The sequence below is a fragment of the Budorcas taxicolor genome, chromosome 6, assembly GCF_023091745.1.
Source record: "Budorcas taxicolor isolate Tak-1 chromosome 6, Takin1.1, whole genome shotgun sequence".
Taxonomy (NCBI): Eukaryota; Metazoa; Chordata; class Mammalia; order Artiodactyla; family Bovidae; genus Budorcas; species Budorcas taxicolor.
The window spans coordinates 116128328-116150000 of record NC_068915.1 but is presented as its reverse complement, the minus strand read 5'-3'; the positions used below and the strand labels follow the sequence as shown (position 1 = coordinate 116150000).

The 21673-nt window shown below is 43.2% G+C and overlaps 1 protein-coding gene across 1 annotated transcript in view; it reads right to left on the bottom strand.

Annotated features, from left to right (window-relative positions):
* The window catches only part of POLN (DNA polymerase nu), a 141651-nt gene extending 132276 nt beyond the window's left edge, over positions 1 to 9375 (bottom strand). The window contains exon 1 of the mRNA XM_052641794.1: positions 9243 to 9375. Coding sequence (XP_052497754.1) covers positions 9243 to 9375 — 133 coding nt within the window. The remainder of the gene's footprint in view (positions 1 to 9242) is intronic.
* Between the last annotated feature and the right edge of the window lie 12298 nt (positions 9376 to 21673).

Sequence of the window (21673 nt, the reverse complement as noted above, 5' to 3'; positions counted from 1 at the left end):
TGTTAAAAAAACAAACAAACAACTTTTTCTAAACTATTACAAACAACAACAAAAAAGACCCCCAGAAACATTGAGGAAAATATAACATAAATAGAAATAGTTAAGTCTTTCATACATGTATTATGTTTGTAGAAAGTTCTTACAAATTAGTAAGAGTTGAAATTTACAGATCAGACCACTTGTTGTAGCCTCAAAGATGAGACTACATTTGCCTGCCTGCAAAGAGCACAATTTTCCAGTAGTCATGTATGGATGTGAGAGTTGGACTATAAAGAAAGCTGAGCACCGAAGAATTGATGCTTTTGAACTGTGGTGCTGGAGAAGACCCTTGGACTGTAAGGAAATCCAACCAGTCCATCCTAAAGATCAGTCCTGGGTGTTCACTGGAAGGACTGATGCTGAAGCTGAAACTCCAATACTTGGGCCATCTGATGCAAAGAGCTGACTCATTTGAAAAGACCCTGATCCTGGGGAAGACTAAAGGCAGGAGGAGAAGGGGACGACAGAGGATGAGATGGTTGGATGGCATCACCGACTCAATGAACATGAGTTTGGGTGAACTCCAGGAGTTGGTGATGGACAGGGAGGCCTGGCGAGCTGCAGTTCACGGGGTCACAAAGAGTTGGACACGGCTGAGCAACTGAACTGAACTGAAAGAGCCCAAAATATATCAAGAGTTAAAGCATTATGCAAATAAACAAAAATTACAGCACAGAAAATTCTCTGAGTTGCAAATGAATCAGTGCAGTTCACTTCCAATAAGGCATGCTGGTAATGAAGCCTCATTTGGGCAGAACCTTGCAAATGCAGCCATTGCGCTACTCAAGAGATGTACACGGAGGAGTGAAGGCAAAGGTTAGGTAGAGGACGAAGCCGGGAGACACTGTTTCTGGAAACTGGAGCTAAACCTGAACGCAGCCTGATCCCTTGTCAGCCGCGTCACTTGCCAATCGTTTTCTCCCGTTTTGTGGGATGTCTTCTTATGTATGTTCTGCCTTTTGGCCAGGCCTCACAGCATGTGGGTCTCAGTTCCCCGACCCAACCAGGGATCGAACCTGCACCCCCTGTACCAGTGTCGTGGCCACTGGGCCAGCAGGGAAGTCCTGGCTGCTTTTGTTCATGGCTCCTTTGCTGTGCAAAAGCTTCTGCATTTAATGAGGTCACATTTGTTTATCTTTGGTTTTATTTCCACAACTTCAGCAGACGGGTTCATGGAGATGCTGCTGCGACTCACGTCAGTGTCGTGCCTGCTTTACTGTGAGTTTTACAGGACCCAGGCTCACATCTAGGCCTTCACTCCCATTTGAGTTTATTTTTGTGCATGGTGGTAAAGAATGTCCTAGTTTATTTTTTTACCTTGTAGTCGTCCAGTTTTCCCGTTTGTTAAAGACACTGTCCTTCCTCTACTGCACAGCACTGTCTTCTTCATCACAGATTAGTTGACCACAGGTGCGTGGGTTTATTTCTTGGCTTTCTTTCATGTTCCTTTGATCTGAATTTCTGTTCTTGAGCCAGCACCATACTGTTTTGATTACTGTAGCTTTGTAGCACAGTCTGAAGTCAGGGAGCCTGATTCTTCCAGCTATTTTTCTTTGCTTTGGCAAGAAAGATTGCTTTGGCTATTCAGGGTCTTTTGTGTCTCCATATAAAGTTTAAAGATTTTTTTCATGTAGTTCTGTGAAAAAGGGTAATTGATAGGGATGGCACTGAGTCTGTAGACTGCCTTGGGTACAGGCGTATACCAAGTGACTGGACATAAGGATTTTATATTTGCTTAATAGAAATTTAAAAAATGTTTATCTATATATTCTTGACCAGAATAAAATAATAATAAAAATATCTATTTTGTCATTTAGCTTTATGTTTTCTGTGCTTGAAATTGCAAAGATTTCCACTAGTTGGTAGAAATAAAGAGACAATTGACATTAATGAATTGGATTTTGACAAATAATTGCCTTGAGGAGTCTTAAACTTAATTTGTTCAGTTCAGTCCAGTTGCTCAGTCATGTCTGACTCTGCGACCCCACCGACTGCAGCATGCCAGGCTTCCCCATCCATCACCAACTCTCAGAGCTCACTTAGACTCATGTTGATTGAGTCAGTGATGCCATCCAACCGCCTCATCCTCTGTTGACCCCTTCTCCTCCTGCCTTCCTTCAGTCTTTCCCACCATCAGGGTCTTCCTGAAGAGTCAGCTCTTCCCATCAGGTGGCCAAAGTATTGGAGCTTCAGCTTCAGCATCAGGCCTTCCAATGAATATTTCAGACTGATTTCCTTTAGGATTGACTGGCTGGATCTCCTTGAAGTCCAAGGGACTCTCAAGAGTCTTCTCCAACACCACAGTTCAAAAGTATCAATTCTTCAGTGCTCAGGTTTCTTTATGGTCCACCCCTCACATCCATACATGACTACTGGGAAAACCATAGCTTTGACTAGATGGACCTTTGTCAGCAAAGTAATGTCTCTGCTTTTGAATATGCTATCTAGGTTGTCCATAGCTTTTCTTCCAAGGAGCAAGGGTCTTTTAATTTCATGGCTGCAGTCACCATTTGCAGTGATTTTGGAGCCCAAGAAAATAAAGTCTGTCACTGTTTCCATTGTTTCCCCATCTATTTGCCATGAAGTGATGGGACTAGATGCCATGATCTTCGTTTTCTGAATGTTGAGCTTTAAGCCAACTTTTTCACTCTCCTCTTTCACTTTCATCAAGAGGCTCTTTAGTTCTTCTTTGCTTTCTTCCATGAGGGTGGTATCACCTGCATATCTGAGGTTATTGATATTTCTCCCGGCAATCTTGATTCCAGCTTGTGCTTCATCCAGACTGGCATTTCACATGATGTACTCTGTATATAAGTTAAATAAGCAGGGTGACAATATACAGCCTTGATGTACTCCTTTCCCAATTTGCAATCAGCCTGTTGTTCCATGTCCAGTTCTAACTGTTGCTTCTTCACCTGCATACAGATTCTCAGGAGGCAGGTCAGGTGGTCTGATATTCTCATCTCTTTAAGAGTTCTCCACAGAACAATAGGAAGGAAGGTCCGCGGGACCGGGCTGAGGCAGCAGAGCGTCCTGGTCCACATGGCCGCGGAGCTGAGGCCAGAGAGACGGACGCACGGACAGACGACAGACGGAGGACGCGCTGGCCACTGGACCCCGCCGCCCCCTCTTCTCCCTGCTGCCTGCCCCTGGAGGATGAGCCCAGCCTTCAGGGCCATGGACGTGGAGCCCCGCGACAAGGGCATCCTGCTGGAGCCCCTTGTCCACCAGGTCGGGGGGCACTCCTGCGTGCTCCGTTTCAATGAGACGACCCTGTGCAAGCCCCTGGTCCCCAGGGAGCACCAGTTCTACGAGACTCTCCCAGCTGAGATGCGCAAATTCACTCCCCAGTACAAAGGACAGAGCCAAAGGCCCCTTGTTAGCTGGCTGCCCTTGCCCCCATTTTTTCCCCTGGTTCTTTCCCACCACAGGGAAGTGTGGTCCCCTGAATTCCCCACCCCAGGTCCTCTGCGCCCAGAGCCGGGCACCACCTCAGAAGCGTCGTCCCTCTAAGCACGCCTTCCCTTGCAGCGAGCGAGCCAGTGGGCGGGCAGCAAGAGCTGAGCAAATGGAGTGATCCCAGGCCGCAGAGGCCTGGGAGGGAAGGTGCTCAGCCAGTCGGTTTCAAGGCACTCGTCAGCACCTGCTGAAACCCTCCCACCCGACAGCCCCTCCTCAAAGACTGTGCCATTACCCGTGGCAGGTTCTGGAGGCTCGGGGAGAGCTGCTTTCAAGGCCACTACACGCCTGCGCTCCCAGCCCGCCCCCGTCCGCCTTGCGTTCACCTTGCCCTCTTGCGACATGAGACTGCGACGACCAGTAGCGGGATTCATCTGAGGAGGACCGAAGGCTGGGGTGCCCACCGTGTGGGGCGCTCAGGAGGCCTTGGCCAGGGTGTCTTGCGCTGTGTGGCTTGCTTTGTCTGCTCTTTTATTTTGTTTTGCTTGCCCAGTCTTCCCTTACCCTCGGACGCTTCTTACCTCTCAGGCAAATCGCTGTTCAGGCTCTGCTTTAAAGCAAGCCTCAAGGCCGTCGGAGATTCTGTTTAAGGGAGTAAAAAAAATCCCACGAGATTTAAAAAGCAAATGTCCTCATGTCTCTCTCAGGATTAGAAGAATTACATAAAAATTAATAAACATTTTCAATGATAAAAAAAAGAGTTTTCCACAGTTTGTTGTGGTCCACAAAGTCAAAGGCTTTGGCATAGTCAGTATTCATTTGTAATGTCTATGAAACTATTCTTATTGTACTAGAAAAAAATTCACCTCTAAGCTCTATTAAGTTAAAAAAGATTTTGGATAAATATGTATTCAGTTCAGTTCAGTTCAGTCGCTCAGTCGCGTCCGACTCTTTGCGACTCCATGAATTGCAGCAGGCCAGGGCTTCCTGTCCACGACCAACTCCTGGAATTCACTCAGACTCGCGTCCATAGAGTCTGTGATGCCATCCAGCCATCTCATCCTCGGTCATCCCCTTCTTCTCCTGCCCCCAATCCCTCCCAGCATCAAAGTCTTTTCCAATGAGTCAACTCTTTGCATGAGGTGGCCAAAGTACTGGAGTTTCAGCTTTAGCATCATTCCTTCCAAAGAAATCCCAGGGCTGGTCTCCTTTAGGATGGACTGGTTGGATCTCCTTGCAGTCCAAGGGACCCTCAAGAGTCTTCTCCAACACCACACTTCAAAAGCACCAATTCTTTGGCGCTCAGCCTTCTTCACAGTCCAAGTCTCACATCCATACATGACCACTGGAAAAACCATAGCCTTGACTAGACAGACCTTAGTTGGCAAAGTAGTCTCTGCTTTTGAATATGCTATCTAGGTTGGTCATAACTTTTCTTCCAAGGAGTAAGCGTCTTTTAATTTCATGGCTGCAGTCACCATCTGCAGTGATTTTGGAGCCCAAAAAAATAGTCTGACACTGTTTCCGCTGTTTCCCCATCTATTTCCCATGAAGTGACGGGACCGGATGCCATGATCTTCGTTTTCTGAATGTTGAACTTTAAGCCAACTTTTTCACTCTCCTCTTTCACTTTCATCAAGAGGCTTTTTAGTTCTTCTTCACTTTGTGCCATAAGGGTGGTGTAGAAAACGTTATTTGATTTCTACAGGTACTTAGACAAAATGAGATGTACTCAAATAAATACATGTTTAATCAAATGCATAGTACTATCCATAGCACCAGGCCACCCGGCAACCTTGAAATCACCCTGGAAAATCTTTCTCCTCCAGAGTTTCTCAAATGCTTTCAGTGGCATTACTGAACACTGAAACGACAATGTAAATTTAAGTCTTGCTCAGTCGTGTCTGATTCTTTGTGATCTGTAGCCCGCCAGGCTCCTCTCTGTCCATGGAATTCTCCAGGCAAGGATACTGGAATGGGTTACTATTTCCTTCCCCAGGGGATTTTTCCCGACCCAGGGATTGGACCAAGGACTCCCACATTGCAGGCAAGTTCTCCACTGTCTGAGCCACCAGGGAAGCCAAATTTAACTCAGGTGAACTCAGTTTCACATCTAGTTTAAAGGTATATGAGTTGCAGTAAGAAGCTAAGCCACAGTCACAAAAGACCCACCAATACAATGGCCTAACAACAAGTTTATTTCTCTCTCCTGTTCTGAGGTGAGTGGTCTCAGTTGGTGGAGTAATTGTCTCATGAAGACAGTCTGGACTTGGGGTCCCTCTAGTATGCTGGGCCACAGTCCTCTAGGACGCTTGTCATTTGCAGGATGGAATGGAGTCGTTTCAGGTTCTAACTGGAGGAAAGGGAAGAGACTAGCTAGGAAGCAAGTCAGATGTCTTCAGGCCTACGCTGGCAATGGCGCACCCTACAGGTAGGAAGCTGCTACTTGGCCACACCTGACTGCAAGGACACTGAGCCACGTACGTCATCTGATGGTGTGCTTCTGAAGAGAAGGATGCACTCTGGCGTGCTGGACGATGAGTAATGAATACCACGAGAATGGTTACCTTTGAGCAGGAAGAGGATTTTAATTCAGAAGGAAATTTTGAGATGTTGGCAGAGTAAGCAGTAGTCACATGGTGCTCTCTTTGTATTAATTCATTGAGCTGTATTTTAAGTTTCTGCATCTTTTTTTTGGTTTATTTTACCACAAAGGGTTTTAAAATAAACGCTAACTTTGCTGCAAGAGGATACACACAGTCCAGTCTTTACTGGACGTGTATACCTCAGTTGGTCTAGCAGATCAGAAAATTAGATCCCAAAGTGACACAGAACACTGTTTGGTTTCACTTAATATAATTTTGTAAAAACAAATATTAATAGTTTACCTCCATTGATTTCTGAGTTCAATTTTGATATTTATTTGGTATGAGATGGGCATTCAGAAATGAAATTCTGATTTACAATATCTTACTTACAAAGGAGAAGGATTTTACACAACAGCTCAGCATGTGGCAAGAGTCCAGGAATCAACTCAGGTTCAGCATCAGTTATCAATAACCCATCAGCAATCCAACTTTCAGAGTTAAGTGAAATAATGAAACTGGTGGGACTCTGTGGCAGACAGACTCCAAGGTGGTCCCATGACCCCCATCGTCCAGTATTCATGCCCTTGTGTAACCCCCTGAGAGTGGGTGGACTTCTAACCAAAAGAATACAGCAACAGTGACAGAATGTTTGTGATTACCTTACATAAGACTGTAATGTCACTCTCTTGCACTCTTTGAAAAAGTAAGCTGCCATAATGCAAAACTGACTGAGGAGAGAACCATGTGGAAATTAACCGAGGGTGGCTTCTAGCCAACAGTCACCAAGAACCTGAGACCCTCCCCTAAGAGTCTACCACCGTGTAAACTTACCAGCAAATGCTTCCCCATTTCAGGGCTCAGATGAGCCTCCAGCCCTGACTGATACCCGCACAGTAGCCCTGCACAGGACCCAGCTGAGCTGTGCTCAGGCTCACGACCCACAGAAACTATGAGATAGCAAATGTGTGTTAGGTCACTGAGTTCATAGTAAGTGTTACACAGCAACAGACACAAAACCTTTGTGAAAATTCTACTCTTTTTCCAAATCCAAGAAAACTTGACAGAAAAGTAATGCCTTATCATCTCAATAAGTTTATGAAAACTAGGATTTAGCAAGGTATTTTAAGAGCATGGCAAGACAGTTCATGAGATGGGCTGACTGTGATACATTTTTCTCGACAGAGACTCACATTATAGCTTCCAGAGGCGTTTTATTATTCTTACCAGTTTTCGAAGGAAGGGGTATTTCAAGTTCTGTCGAGTGCACACTGCTCTTTCATTTTGGAGAGCAAGTATACAGAGTAAAGGAGAAAGCTGTCTCTCTGACGTTTGATGTTTATTTACTTCCCAAGCACCAACATTCCCCCTAAAACACTATCAGTGGCTGGGTTCGTAGTCCACACCCCCAGATTCTTACCGGTTCATTAGTGACTTCTGTAAAGAGGGGCAACAGACACGTGGCTATCAACAGGTGGAAATGTTAAGAGTATCTTCGTATAATCAGCAAACTACACTTATAACAGCTTTTGTACTGTTTCTCAATTCTTTCATCTCCATGAAATTAATTATATCTCACTCACTTACTACCTACGCCGTAGAAGCAAAAAACAAATTATTGGCCCATATTTACAATTTTAAATAAAAATTGCTTTGTTATTACAAACCCTGGTATTTCAACCATTTCAGTCACACTTGTGAGGATACGCCAGCACTTTCACTTTTGCGTCACATCATAAACACATATCACAGACCCACTGATCTTTGCCATGTTAAGAGTGTATATACACATACACAGTGGCATAATATACATACTGTCAAGAACACTTCTCTTCTCCACCATGAACTACAAGCAAATACAGGTTCAATGACCCAAGAGCTAAAGAGCCCACCTGGATGGGCACTATGAAAGAGCCCCTCTCTTTTGAGGTTACTTGAACATCTGGTCCAGATTTTAAGGGAATGTCTGGCAGAAATGCCTGAAACAAGGAAGGGTGTGTTACATTTTGAAAGCAGTAAGGGCTAAGAAAATGTAAAATTCAGTGAGCAGAAGCTCAGTCATCACTGGATGAGAGTAAAGCAAGGGGGAGCTGGGCTCCCTTCATTTGTAGGCAGAAACTTCCCTGCACAACATGAAGTTCTATAAAACACTCTGCTACATTTCATTTTCTGAAAATTAAGGAGAAACCTCACTAAAATGGGAGCTTTCCTCATAGCTGAGTTGACAAAGAATCCATCTGCAAAACAGGAGACCCCGTTTCGATTCCTGGGTCGGGAAGATCCGCTGGAGAAGGGATAGGCTACCCACCCCAGTATTCTTGGGCTTTCCTTGTGGCTCAGCTGGTAAAGAATCTGCCTGCAATGCGGGAGACCTGGGTTCGATCCCTGGGCCGGGAAGACCCCCTAAAGATAGGAAAGGCTGACCGCTCCAGTGTTCTGGCCTGGAGAGTCCCAGGGACTGTATAGTTTCCTGCAGTCAGAGTCCAAGGCAACTAGGCGACTTTCACTTTCACTGAAATAGAGTTGGGAGGCCAGAAGGGGGAGCTCCTGAGCAGTGCCACTAAAAACCAGTCACAGGAAGAACCAGTCACAGGTCCCCACAGGAAGACATGTGCCTAGCATCTTCTCCTACCGGAGAAGGCAATGGCACCCCACTCCAGTACTCTTGCCTGGAAAATCCCATGGACAGAGGAGCCTGGTGGGCTGCAGTCCACGGGGTCACGAACAGTCGGGCACGACTAAGCGACTTCACTTTCACTTTTCACTTTCATGCATTGGAGAGGGAAATGGCAACCCACTGCAGTGTTCTTGCCTGGAGAATCCCAGGGACGGGGAGCCTGGTGGGCTGCCGTCTGTGAGGTTGTACAGGGTCAGACACGACTGAAGCGATTTAGCAGCAGCAGCATCTCCTACAAGGAGTCACCACCCCAGCAACTCGGGCAGAAACCGTCCCCACTCTGAACTCTCACTTTCCTCCAGTGGACTTTGGTTCAGAACAACCCCTCCCGACATCCACCTTTTTCTCTATAAAATAACGTGCTTTTCCTTTGTTAGACCTGCCTTTGGCCTTTGTATTGCATATTTGTCCAAAACTGCTATTCTCGAGCAAACTCATTTTTGCTAGTAAAATAACTTTTATTTTTAAGGTCAATGATTTTCAAAACTTGGTCTTAAGAATAATTCAAGGTAAAAACATGAAGGTTCATAAAAATTACTCACTCTTTTCACTCTCTCTCCAGTTCTCAGATTCCACTAAACCACCTGAATGCATAGCAGACATAATCTTCTGCGCAGCACTGGACAGTGGTATCTTACAGAGGTCAGAGCCTACAAACGCCTCATAATTTTCCATTTTCATAAAATCCTAAATGTAAGATAAACATAATACCCACATATTACTTTTGAGACTTCAAAATAAAAAATAAGTCCTGTAAAAGTTTTTATGCCAAGACATTCATGAAAATTACTATACTCACCACTATAACAAATAGCTGTCAACTGTCCTCATAATACAGATAGGATAGTTAAGAAGAAAACAAACCATTCAGAGGCTCCATTGGGAATTATGGCAACACCATATGGTAGGACTATATCGGCATTTCCTAGTTAACCAACTTTGAAGCAAGCAGTCTACTTAAATATTTCCTACTTCCTGAGGTTTGAAACAAACCATGGTTATAGTCTTCAAACATACAAATCTAGTAACATAAAAATTACTTTTAACTGACTTGAGCTATTATGACAGATGCATAACCTGACATCCTTTCACTTGCCTGGCTCAATGATACTGGCCCCCTGGGCCCAGCAGATGAAGGCCTAGAAGGGGCAGTCCAAACCATCAAGTAGCTGTTCATACATCTAATGTATCTGGCACTAATCTAAACAGAATTTGCTGTCCCATGAATCGAAAAGCAGGTGACATTTTTCTGCATTACTGAAGAAAAATTTCAAGTAAGTTCTTGATTCCAAGGTAGGGCAGAGGGGGAAAAAAAGGAACAAAAGAAAGGTCACTTGTGAGGAGTGAATAGCAAAGTCTTAGATGAAATTTATTGCTACAGATTTTTCAAGCATATTAAAATATATTTAATAAATACAAAGTGCTAAATGACATACCAATATAGTAACAGGCAAAACATACTTGTTCGATGAACTATAGAAACTGTCAAGGCCCATCTGTCACCTAAACATACCCATTTTCTGACAGCTACACCTAAAAGAATCCTCTATAGAACCACTTAAAATGTATAGATGTTAGATAGGCATTCCACAATAACAAGCAGGTAACACATTCTTGGAGCAGTAATACTTCTTGAAAGTAGTGTCTAAATCTCTTGCCTCCATAAAGCTTACTTCGTATGTAACACAGGCCACATATAAACCAGGCCATCAAGAAACATGTCATGTAATAACTGATAAATAGGTCCAGCTCAGTTCAGTTCAGTCGCTCAGTCGTGTCCGACTCTTTGCGACCCCATGAATCGCAGCACGCCAGGCCTCCCCGTCCATCACCATCTCTCGGAGTTCACTCAGACTCACGTCCATCGAGTCCGTGATGCCATCCAGCCATCTCATCCTCGGTCGTCCCCTTCTCCTCCTGCCCCCAATCCCTCCCAGCATCAGAGTCTTTTCCAATGAGTCAACTCTTCGCATGAGGTGGCCAAAGTACTGGAGTTTCAGCTTTAGCATCATTCCTTCCAAAGAAATCCCAGGGCTGATCTCCTTCAGAATGGACTGGTTGGATCTCCTTGCAGTCCAAGGGACTCTCAAGAGTCTTCTCCAACACCACAGTTCAAAAGCATCAATTCTTCAGCGCTCAGCCTTCTTCCCAGTCCAACTCTCACATCCATACATGACCACAGGAAAAACCATAGCCTTGACTAGACAGACCTTAGCTGGCAAAGTAATGTCTCTGCTTTTGAATATGCTATCTAGGTTGATCATAACTTTTCTTCCAAGGAGGAAGCGTCTTTTAATTTCATGGCTGCAGTCACCATCTGCAGTGATTTTGGAGCGCAAAAAAATTGTCTGACACTGTTTCTACTGTTTCCCCATCTATTTCCTATGAAGTGATGGGACCAGATGCCATGATGTTAGTTTTCTGAATGTTGAGCTTTAAGCCAACTTTTTCACTCTCCTCTTTCACTTTCATCAAGAGGCTTTTGAGTTCCTCTTCACTTTCTGCCATAAGGGTGCTGTCATCTGCATATCTGAGGTTATTGATATTTCTCCCGGCAATCTTGATTCCAGCTTGTGCTTCTTCCAGTCCAGCGTTTCTCATGATGTACTCTGCATGTAAGTTAAATAAGCAGGGTGACAAGATATAGCCTTGACGTACTCCTTTCCCTATTTGGAACCAGTCTATTGTTCCATGTCCAGTTCTAACTGTTGCTTCCTGACCTGCATACAGATTTCTCAAGAGGCAGGTCAGGTGGTCTGGTATTCCCATCTCTTTCAGAATTTTCCACAGTTTATTGTGATCCACACAGTCAAAGGCTTTGGCATAGTCAATAAAGCAGAAATAGATGTTTTTCTGGAACTCTCTTGCTTTTTCCATGATCCAGCAGATGTTGGCAATTTGGTCTCTGGTTCCTCTGCCTTTTCTAAAACCAGCTTGAACATCAGGGAGTTCATGGTTCACATATTGCTGAAGCCTGGCTTGGAGAATTTTGAGCATCACTTTACCAGCATGTGAGATGAGTGCAATTGTGCGGTAGTTTGAGCATTCTTTGGCATTGCTTTTCTTTGGGATTGGAATGAAAACTGACCTTTTCCAGTCCCGGGGCCACTGCTGAGTTTTCCAAATTTGCTGGCATATTGAGTGCAGCACTTTCACAGCATCATCTTTCAGGATTTGAAACAGCTCAACTGGAATTCCATCACCTCCACTAGCTTGGTTCGTAGTGATGCTTTCTAAGGCCCACTTGACTTCACATTCCAAGATGTCTGGCTCTAGATGAGTGATCATACCATTGTGATTATCTTGGTCGTGAAGATCTTTTTTGTACAGTTCTTCTGTGTATTCTTGCCACCTCTTCTTAATATCTTCAGCTTCTGTTAGGTCCATACCATTTCTGTCCTTTATCGAGCCCATCTTTGCATGAAATCTTCCCTTGGTATCTCTAATTTTCTTAAAGAGATCTCTAGTCTTTCCCATTCTGTTGTTTTCCTCTATTTCTTTGCATTGATCGCTGAAGAAGGCTTTCTTATCTCTCCTTGCTATTCCTTGGAACCCTGCATTCAGATGCTTATATCTTTACTTTTCTCCTTTGCTTTTCGCCTCTCTTCTTTTCACAGCTATTTGTAAGGCCTCCCCAGACAGCCATTTTGCTTTTTTGCATTTCTTTTCCATGGGGATGGTCTTGATCCCTGTCTCCTGTACAATGTCACGAACCTCATTCCATAGTTCGTCAGGCACTCTATCTATCAGATCTAGGCCCTTAAATCTATTTCTCACTTCCACTGTATAATCATAAGGGATTTGATGTAGGTCATACCTGAATGGTCTAGCAGTTTTCCCTACTTTCTTCAATTTAAGTCTGAATTTGGTAATAAGGAGTTCATGATCTGAGCCACAGTCAGCTCCTGGTCTTGTTTTTGTTGACTGTATAGAGCTTCTCCATCTTTGGCTGCAAAGAATATAATCAGTCTGATTTCAGTGTTGACCATCTGGTGATGTCCATGTGTAGAGTCTTCTCTTGTGTAGTCGGAAGAGGGTGTTTGCTATGACCAGTGCATTTTCTTGGCAAAACTCTATTAGTCTTTGCCCTGCTTCATTCCGCACTTCAAGGCCAAATTTGCCTGTTACTCCAGGTGTTTCTTGACTTCCTACTTTTGCATTCCAGTCCTCTATAATGAAAAGGACATCTTTTTTGGGTTTAGTTCTAAAAGATCTTGTAGGTCTTCATAAAACCGCTCAACTTCAGTTTCTTCGGCGTTACTGGTTGGGGCATAGACTTGAATAACTGTGATATTGAACGGTTTGCCTTGGAGAAGAACAGAGATCATTCTGTTGTTTTTGAGACTGCATTCAAGGACTGCATTTCGGACTCTTTTGTTGACTATGATAGCTACTCCATTTCTTCTGAGGGATTCCTGCCCGCAGTAGTAGATGTAATGGTCATCTGAGTTAAATTCACCCATTCCAGTCCATTTTAGTTCACTGATTCCTAGAATGTCGACGTTCACCCTTGCCATCTCTTGTTTGACCACTTCCAATTTGCCTTGATTCATGGACCTGACATTCCAGGTTCCTATGCAATATTGGTCTTTCGAATTATTTTGCCTCAACTCCTAAAATAATTTCTAATTGTCTAAATACTACACTTATATCCCAACCAATACAATCCAACATTTAAGTATTTTCATGCCTAAGAAATTAAAAGTGTTATACATCATCTGAGCAATCATTTTCACAGAATTCTGAAATTTCATTTGAGTCAGTCACGATATATTTAGTCACACTGAAGTCAAAGCACTGCTGAGCTCTGTCCTGTAGAAACGTTGAACCCCTCAGTTCAGTTCAGTCGCTCAGTCATGTCCAACTCCTTGCAACCCCATGGACTGCAGCACACCAGGCTTCCCTGTCCATCACCACCTTCCAGAGCTTGATCAAAGTCATGTCCATGGAGTCGCTGATGCCACCATCCAACCATCTCATCCTCTGTCATCCCCTTCTCCTACTGCCTTCAATCTTCCCCACCATCAGGGTCTTTTCTAAGGAGTCAGTTCTCCCCATCAAGTGGCCAAAGTATTGGAGATTCAACTTCAGCCTCAGGCCTTCCAATGAATATTCAGGACTGACTTCCTTTAGCATGGACTGGTTGGATTTCCTTGCTGCCCAAGGGACTCTCAAGAGTCTGCTCCAACACCACAGTTCAAAAGCGTCAACTCTTCGGCACTCAGTTTTCTTTATAGTCCAACTCTCACATCCATACCCGACTACTGGAAAAACCATAGCTTTGACTAGACGGACCTTTGTTGGCAAAGCAATGTCTCTGCTTTTTAGTATGCTGTCTAGGTTGTTCATAGTTTTTCTTCCAAGGAGCAAGCGTCTTTTAGACTTCAGATGGCTGAAGTCATCATCTGCAGTGATTCTGGAGCTCAAGAAAATAAAGTCTGTCACTGTTTCCATTGTTTCCCCATCTACTTGCCATGAAGTGATGGGAGCAGATGCCATGATCTTAGTTCTTTGAATGTTGAGTTTTAAGCCAACTTTTTCACTCTCCTCTTTCACCCTCATTAAGCGGCTCTTTAGTTCTTCACTTTCTGCCATAAGGGTGGAAGTGAAGTGAGTGAAGTCGCTCAGTCATGTCCGACTCTTTGCGACCCCATGGACTGTAGTCTACCAGGCTCCTCCTTCCATAGGATTCTCCAGGCAAGAATACTGGAGTGGGTTGCCATTTCCTTCTCCAGGGTATCTTCCTGACCCAGGGATAGAACCCGGGTCTCCCACATTCCAGACAGATGCTTTAACCTCATCTGCATATCTGAGATTATTGATATTTCTCCCGGCAATCTTAATTCCAGCTTGTGCTTCATCCAGACTGGCATTTCGCATGATGTACTCTGTATATAAGTTAAGCAGAGTGACAATATACAGCCTTGACGTCCTCCTTTCCCAATGTGGAACCAGTCTGTTGTTCCATGTCCTGTTCTAACTGTTGCTTCCTGACCTGCACACAGATTTCTCAGGAGGCAGGTCAGGTGGTCTGCTAGTCCCATCTCTTCAAAGAATTTTCCAGTTTACTGTCATCTACACAGTTCAAAGGCATAACCAACAAAGCAGGTGTTTTCCTGGAGTTCTCTTGCTTTTTCAGTGAGCCAACAGATGTTGGCCATTTGACCTTTGGTTCCTCTGCCTTTACCCTAGGCAAGGGAGCCCTCTAAGTGCCTGAATGGGCAGAGCTATGGAGAAAGACTACCCAAAAAGGACTTCAGATTGCCAGCTACCAGAGGGTTGAAATAGAGACTCTGACATGGCCATAACCCCTGTGGCTGAGGCAGTCCGTGTCCCTGCATACTTGGCGCTGCTAGGGTCCCCTGCACCACCTGCACAATCAACCCTCACTGGGGCAGAGCTGCCACAGGCAAAAGTCTTGCATCTACGCACGTGGGATCACTTCAGTTGTGTCCAACCCTTCGTCGCCCTGTGGACTGTGCCCTGCCAGGCCTGTCAGGGGGTTCTCCAGGCAAGAATACTGCAGTGTATTGGCCAATACTGGCTGCCATACCCTCCTAGAGCATTGTATTTCCTGTTGCCCTACCTGCCAACTTCCCGGTACGTAATGCTGCCAGAACCCCTGCAACCCAAGCAGCTGCACCACCTCCACACTTGGCCCTCACTGGGACAGACCCAAGTCCTCCAGAGCAGCCTCAGGAGCAAACCCCAGTGGATGACCCACCTGCAGAGGTGGAAATAAAACAACTGAAATCCAGGGGCAGTATGGCTAAGAAAGAAGACCCAAAACCTTCCCACCAGCTGTTACAAGCTGCAGACTAAATCCACACGGGCCACTAGGCAGACTGTCTATGGAATACACAAAAGGACACTGAGAGCTCCCACAGAAGACACACTGATAGCTGTGGACACTGGAGGCAAGAACACACAGGAGCAGGACCAGATTAGAGTCTGAGCTGCCCCCACAGCAGGTCCAGAGACCAGCACAGTGCTGGAGGGCATCCGAGGGAGGTGAGGCGGACTGACTCCCAGAGGGAAAGGACGCTGACAGCTGTGACTTGAGAAAAACAAGTATTATTTTTATGTTCTGACTCGTTCTGTAGTTTCTTTTTTTTTCTTCCTCCCGCCCCCCACCCCAATATAGTTGTTATTGGCACTGTGAAATCTAATAAGCTTTTGAGGTTTTTTTACATGCACTTTTTATTGCTGCTATAAACCTCTGCCTCTACACTGGGCTTTTGCAGTTCTGTATTTTCTTTTAAACCTTTTCCTACATTTATCCCTTTGTTTTTCCTACTTTCTTTTCCCCTTGCAGTTGATCATTAATGTACATGAATCTTACTACCTCTAATCAACTTTGTGTATCTATTCTTTCCTCTCAACATACTCGTTCTGTTTTCACTGCTTTATTCCCCACTTGGCACCTCGCTTTAGTTTCGTTTTCCAGCTTGTGCTTTACCTAGTTTTGTTCTTAACTAGCAGATTAATTTTCGGTTTCCTTTGCTTGCCAGGTCAATCTATTGTACTTTATCTTTGTTGGACTGTTTGGATTTTGCTTATAGGTGTGTGTATATGCGTATATTCCATTACTTTCATTATTATTTGCCTGATTTTGTAACTGCCATTTGTCTGGGGTTCATCTTTGGTTTCTCATTTTTGTGTATTTGTTTTAATCTCATTTAATACCATAACAAACCACTTGTGGAATCTTCATTCCTGACCAGAGATCAAACCCTGAGCTTTTGGAGTGGGAGCACTGACTCCAAGACCCTAGACGACCAGAGAACTAACCCTATGGAGTATCAAATAGTGAGAACTCCCACAAAGGAAACCACTTGAATACAAGACCCAGCATCACCCAACCACCAGGAGCACCCTGAAGGATGCCTCATCCAAACAACAAAGAAAACAAAAACACAAACCCAACCATCAGCAGACAGGAGTACCACCTCACTCAGCCTTTCCCTCAGAGGAAAAACAAAAAAAACCTCAGCACAAATCTCAACCTACCCGAAGCTTACACAAACCACCGCACCAACCTTGGTGAGGCAGAAACCAAAAGGAAGAAGTCAACCCTGAAGCCTGGGAAAGGGAGACCTCAAACACAGTAAGTTTAAAAAAATAATTAAAAGGCAGAGAAACACATGAAGGAACAAACCAGAAACACAGAAGTCCAAATAAATGAAGAGGAAATAGGCAAACTACCTGAAAAAGGATTCAGAATAATGATAGTAAAGATGATAAAAACCCTGCAAACAGAATGGAGAAAATGCACAGGTCAGTTAACAAAGACCGGGAAGAATTAAAGAATGAACATACAGACAGCAGAACTGCTGAAATTAAAACCTCTCTGGAAGGAGTCAACAGCAGAACATCTGAAGCAGAAGAATGAAGCAGTGAGCTGGAAGATAAAATGGTGGAAGTAACTTCTGAAGAGCAGAATAAAGTAAAAGGAATGCAAAGAACTGAGGATAGTCGCAGAGACCTCTGGGGCAACGTCAAACGCACCACCATTCGAACTGCAGGGGCCCCAGAAGAGGAGGAGAAAAAGAAAGGGTATGAGAAACTTCTGAAGAGATTAGAGTTGGAAATTTCCCCAACATGGAAAAGGAAATAGTCAATCGAGTCCAAGAGATGCAAAGAGTCCCATACAGGATAAACCCAAGGAGAAACATGCCAAAACACATACTAATCAAGCTAAGATTAAACACAAAGAAAGAAAAAGCAACAAGCAACATACAAGGGAAACCCCACAGGATTAACAGCTGCTCTTTCAGCAGAGACTCTGCAGGCCAGAAGGGAATGGCAGGATATATTTAAAGCAATGAAAGGGAAAATTCTACAACCAAGATTACTGTACCTGGCAAGGATCTCATTCAAAATTGATGGAGAAATCAAAAGCTTTTCAGACAAACAAAAGTTAACAGAATTCAGTACCACCAAACCAGCTTTACAACAAATGTTAATGGGACTTAGAGTCAAGAAATATAAGAAAAAGATCTACAACATCAAACCCCAAACAATTAAGAAAATGGCCATAGGAACATATACATCAATAATTACTTTACATGTAAACAGATTAAATGCTCCAACCAAAAGACACTGACTGGCTGAATGGATACAAAACCAAGACCTATATATATGCTGTCTACAAGAAACCCACTTCAGACCTCAAGACACATACAGACTGAAAGTGAGAGGATGGGAAAATATATTCCATGCAAATGGAAAGCAAAAGAAAGCTGGAGTAGCAACCCTCATATCAGACAAAACAGACCTTGAAATAAAAAATATTACAAGAGATAAGGAAGGACACTACATAATCATCAAAGGATCAATTCAAGAGGAAAACATAACAATTGTAAATATCTACACAACCAGCATAGGAGCACCTCAATACATAAGACAAACACTAGTAAGACATAAAAGGAGAAGCTGACAGTAACCCAATAATAGTAGGAGACTCTAACACCCCACTCACACCAATGGACAGATCATCAAAACAGAAAGTTAATAAAGAAACACAAGTCCTAAATGATATATTAGATGAGATGGATGTCACTGAAATCTTCAGGACATTCCATCCAAATGCAGAAGAATACACCTTCTTCTCAAATGCACATGGAACATTCTCCAGGACAGACCACATCTTGAGTCACAAATCAAACCTCAGTAAATTTAAGAAAACTGAAATCGTATCACGCATCTTTTCGGGCCACAACGCTATGAGACTAGGTATCAATTACAAGAAAAAAACTGTAAAAAACACAAACACATGCAGATGAAACAATACATTTCTAAGTAACCAACAGGTTACTGAAGGAATCAAAAGGGAAATCAAAAAATTTCTAGAAAGAAATGACAATGAAAACATGACACATCAAAACCTGTGAGACGCAGCAAAAGCAGTTCCAAGAGGGAATTTACAGCGATACAATGCTCCCTCGAGAAACAAGAAGAACCTCAGACAGAGAACCTAAATTCACACCTAGAACAACTGGGAAAAGAGCAACAAAAACTCCAAAATTAGCAGAAAGAAAGGAATCATGTGGGTCAGAGCAGAAATGAACAAAAAGAAGTGAAAGAAACAATAGTGAAGATGAGTAAGACTGAAAGCTGGTTCTTTGAGAAGATAGAATTGACAAACCTTTAGCCAGACTTGTCAAGAAAAAAAGAGAAGAATCAAGTCAACAAAATTAGAAATGGTAGAGGAGCGGTAACAATAGACAATGGAAAAATGCAAAGGACTCTAAGAGACTGTCATGAACAACTAAAGGGCAACAAAATGGACAGGTTCTTAGGAAAGTTCAATCTTCCAAGACTGAACCAGGAAGAAACAGAAATTATGAACAACCCAATTACAAGCTCTGAAATCACAGCTGTGATCAAAAATCTCCCCCCCAAAACACAAAAGCCCAGGAGCAGATGGCTTCACAGGAGAATTCTGTCAAACATTTAGAAAAGAACTGATGCCTATCCTTCTAAAACTCTTCCAAAAATTGCAGCAGGAGTACTTCCAAACTCATTCTACAAGCCCACCATCCCCGATACCAAAATCAGACAAAGACAACACAAAAACTACAGGCCACTATTACTGATGAACACAGATGCAAAAATCCTCAACAAAACTTTAGCAAACAGAATCCAACAACACATTAAAAAGCTCATACACCATGATCAAGTTGGATTTACTCCAGGGATGCAAGGATTCTTCAATATGTGCAAATCAATCAATGTGATAACACCGTATTAATTGAAAGATAAAAACCATGATAATCTCAATAGATGTGCAAAAAGCCTTTGACAAAATTCAGCACCCATTTGTGATTAAAACTCTTCAAAAAATGGGCACAGAAGGAACCTAACTCAACATAGTAAAGGCCATATATGATAAGCCTATAGCAAACATTATTCTCAATGGTGAAAACCTGAAAGTATCCCCCCTGAGATCAGGAGGAAGACTAGGGTGTCCACTCTCACCACTATTATTCAACATAGTTCTGGAAGTCCTAGCCACAGCAATCAGAGAAGAAGAAAAAAAGGAACCCAGATCAGAAGAGTAAAGCTCTGTTTGCAGATGACATGATACTGTACACAGAAAACCCTAAAGATACTATCAGAAATTTCCTAGAGCTAATCAGTGAATTTAGCAAAGTCACAGGGTACAAAATCAATACACAGAAATCACTCGCATTTCTATATATTAACCATGAAAACTCAGAAATTAAGGAATCAATCCCAGTCACCATTACAACAAAAAGAATAAAATATCCAGGAATAAACTTATGGAAGAAGACAAAAGAACTGCACACAGAAAATTATAAGAAACCAAAGATGACATAAACAGATGGAGAGATACTCCATGCTCCTGGGTAGGAAGAATCAATACTGTGAAAATGACTATAGTACTAAATGGAATCTACAGATTCAATGTGGTCCCTATCAAATTACCAATGATATTTTTCACAGACCTAGAACAAAAAATTTCACAATTCACATGGGAACACAAAAGACCCCAAACAGCCAAAGCAGTCTTGAAAAAGAATGGAGCTGGAGGAAGCAACCTTCCTGACTTCAGATTATACAACAAAGCTACAGTCATCAAGACAGTATGGTACTGGGACACAAACAGAAATACAGACCAATGGAACAAGACAGAAAGCCCAGAAATAAACCCATGCACCTATGGGTACCTTATTTTTTACAAAGGAGGCAAGAATATACAATGCGGCAAAGACAGCCTCTTCAATAAATAGTGCTGGGAAAACTGGACAGTTACATGTAAAAGAATGAAATTAGAACACTTCCTAACACCATACACAAAGATCAACTCAAAATGGATTAAAGACCTAAATGTAAGACCAGAAACTATAAACTCTTAGATGAAAACATAAGCAGAACACTCAGTGACATAAATCAAAGCAAAATCCTCTATGACCCACCTCCTAGAGTAATGGAAATAAAAACTACAGCAAACAAGTGGGAACTGATTAAACTTAAAAGCTTTTTGCACAGCAAAGGAAACTATAAGCAAGGTGAAAAGGCAACCCTCAGAATAGGAGAAAAGAGCCAAGGAAACAACTGACAAAGGATTAAGTTCCAAAATAAACAAATAGCTCATACAACTCCACACTAGAAAAACAAAAACCCAATCAAAAAGTGGGAAAAGACCTAAAAACACATTTCTCCAAAGACGACATACGGATGGCTGACACACGAAGAGCTCAACATTGCTCATTGTTAGAGAAACGCAAATCAAAACCACAATGAGATTATCACCTCACACCAGTCAGAATGGCCATCATCAAAAAGTCTACAAACAGTAAATGCTGGAGAGGGTGTGGAGAAACGGAACTCTCTTGCACTGCGGGTGGGTATGGAGATTGATACGGCCACTATGGAAGACGATATGGAGAGTCCTTAAAAAACCAGAAATAAAACCACCATATGATCCAGCAATCCCACTCCTAGGCATATACCCTAGGAAACCAAAATTGAAAAAGACACATGTATTCCACTGTTCACTGCAGCACTATTTACAACAGCTAGAACATGGAAGCAACTTGGATATCCACTGACAGATGAATGAAGAAGCTGTAGTACAGATACACAATGGAGCAGTACTCAGCCATAAAAAGGAATGCATCTGAGCCAGCTCTATTGAGGCAGATGAACCTAAAGCCTATTACAGAGTGAAGTCAGTCAGACAGAGAAAGAGAAAGATCACATACTAATGTGAGAGCTGGACTGTGAAGGCTGGGGGCCGAAGAACGGATGCGTTTCAACTGTCGTGTTGGAGAAGACTCTTCAGAGTCCCTTGGATTGAAGGAGATCCAACCAGTCCATTCTGAAGATCAGCCCTCGGATTTCTTTGGAAGGAATGATGCTGAAGCTGAAACTCCAGTACTCTGGCCACCTCATGCAAAGAGTTGACTCATAGGAAAAGACTCTAATGCTGGGAGGCATTGGGGGC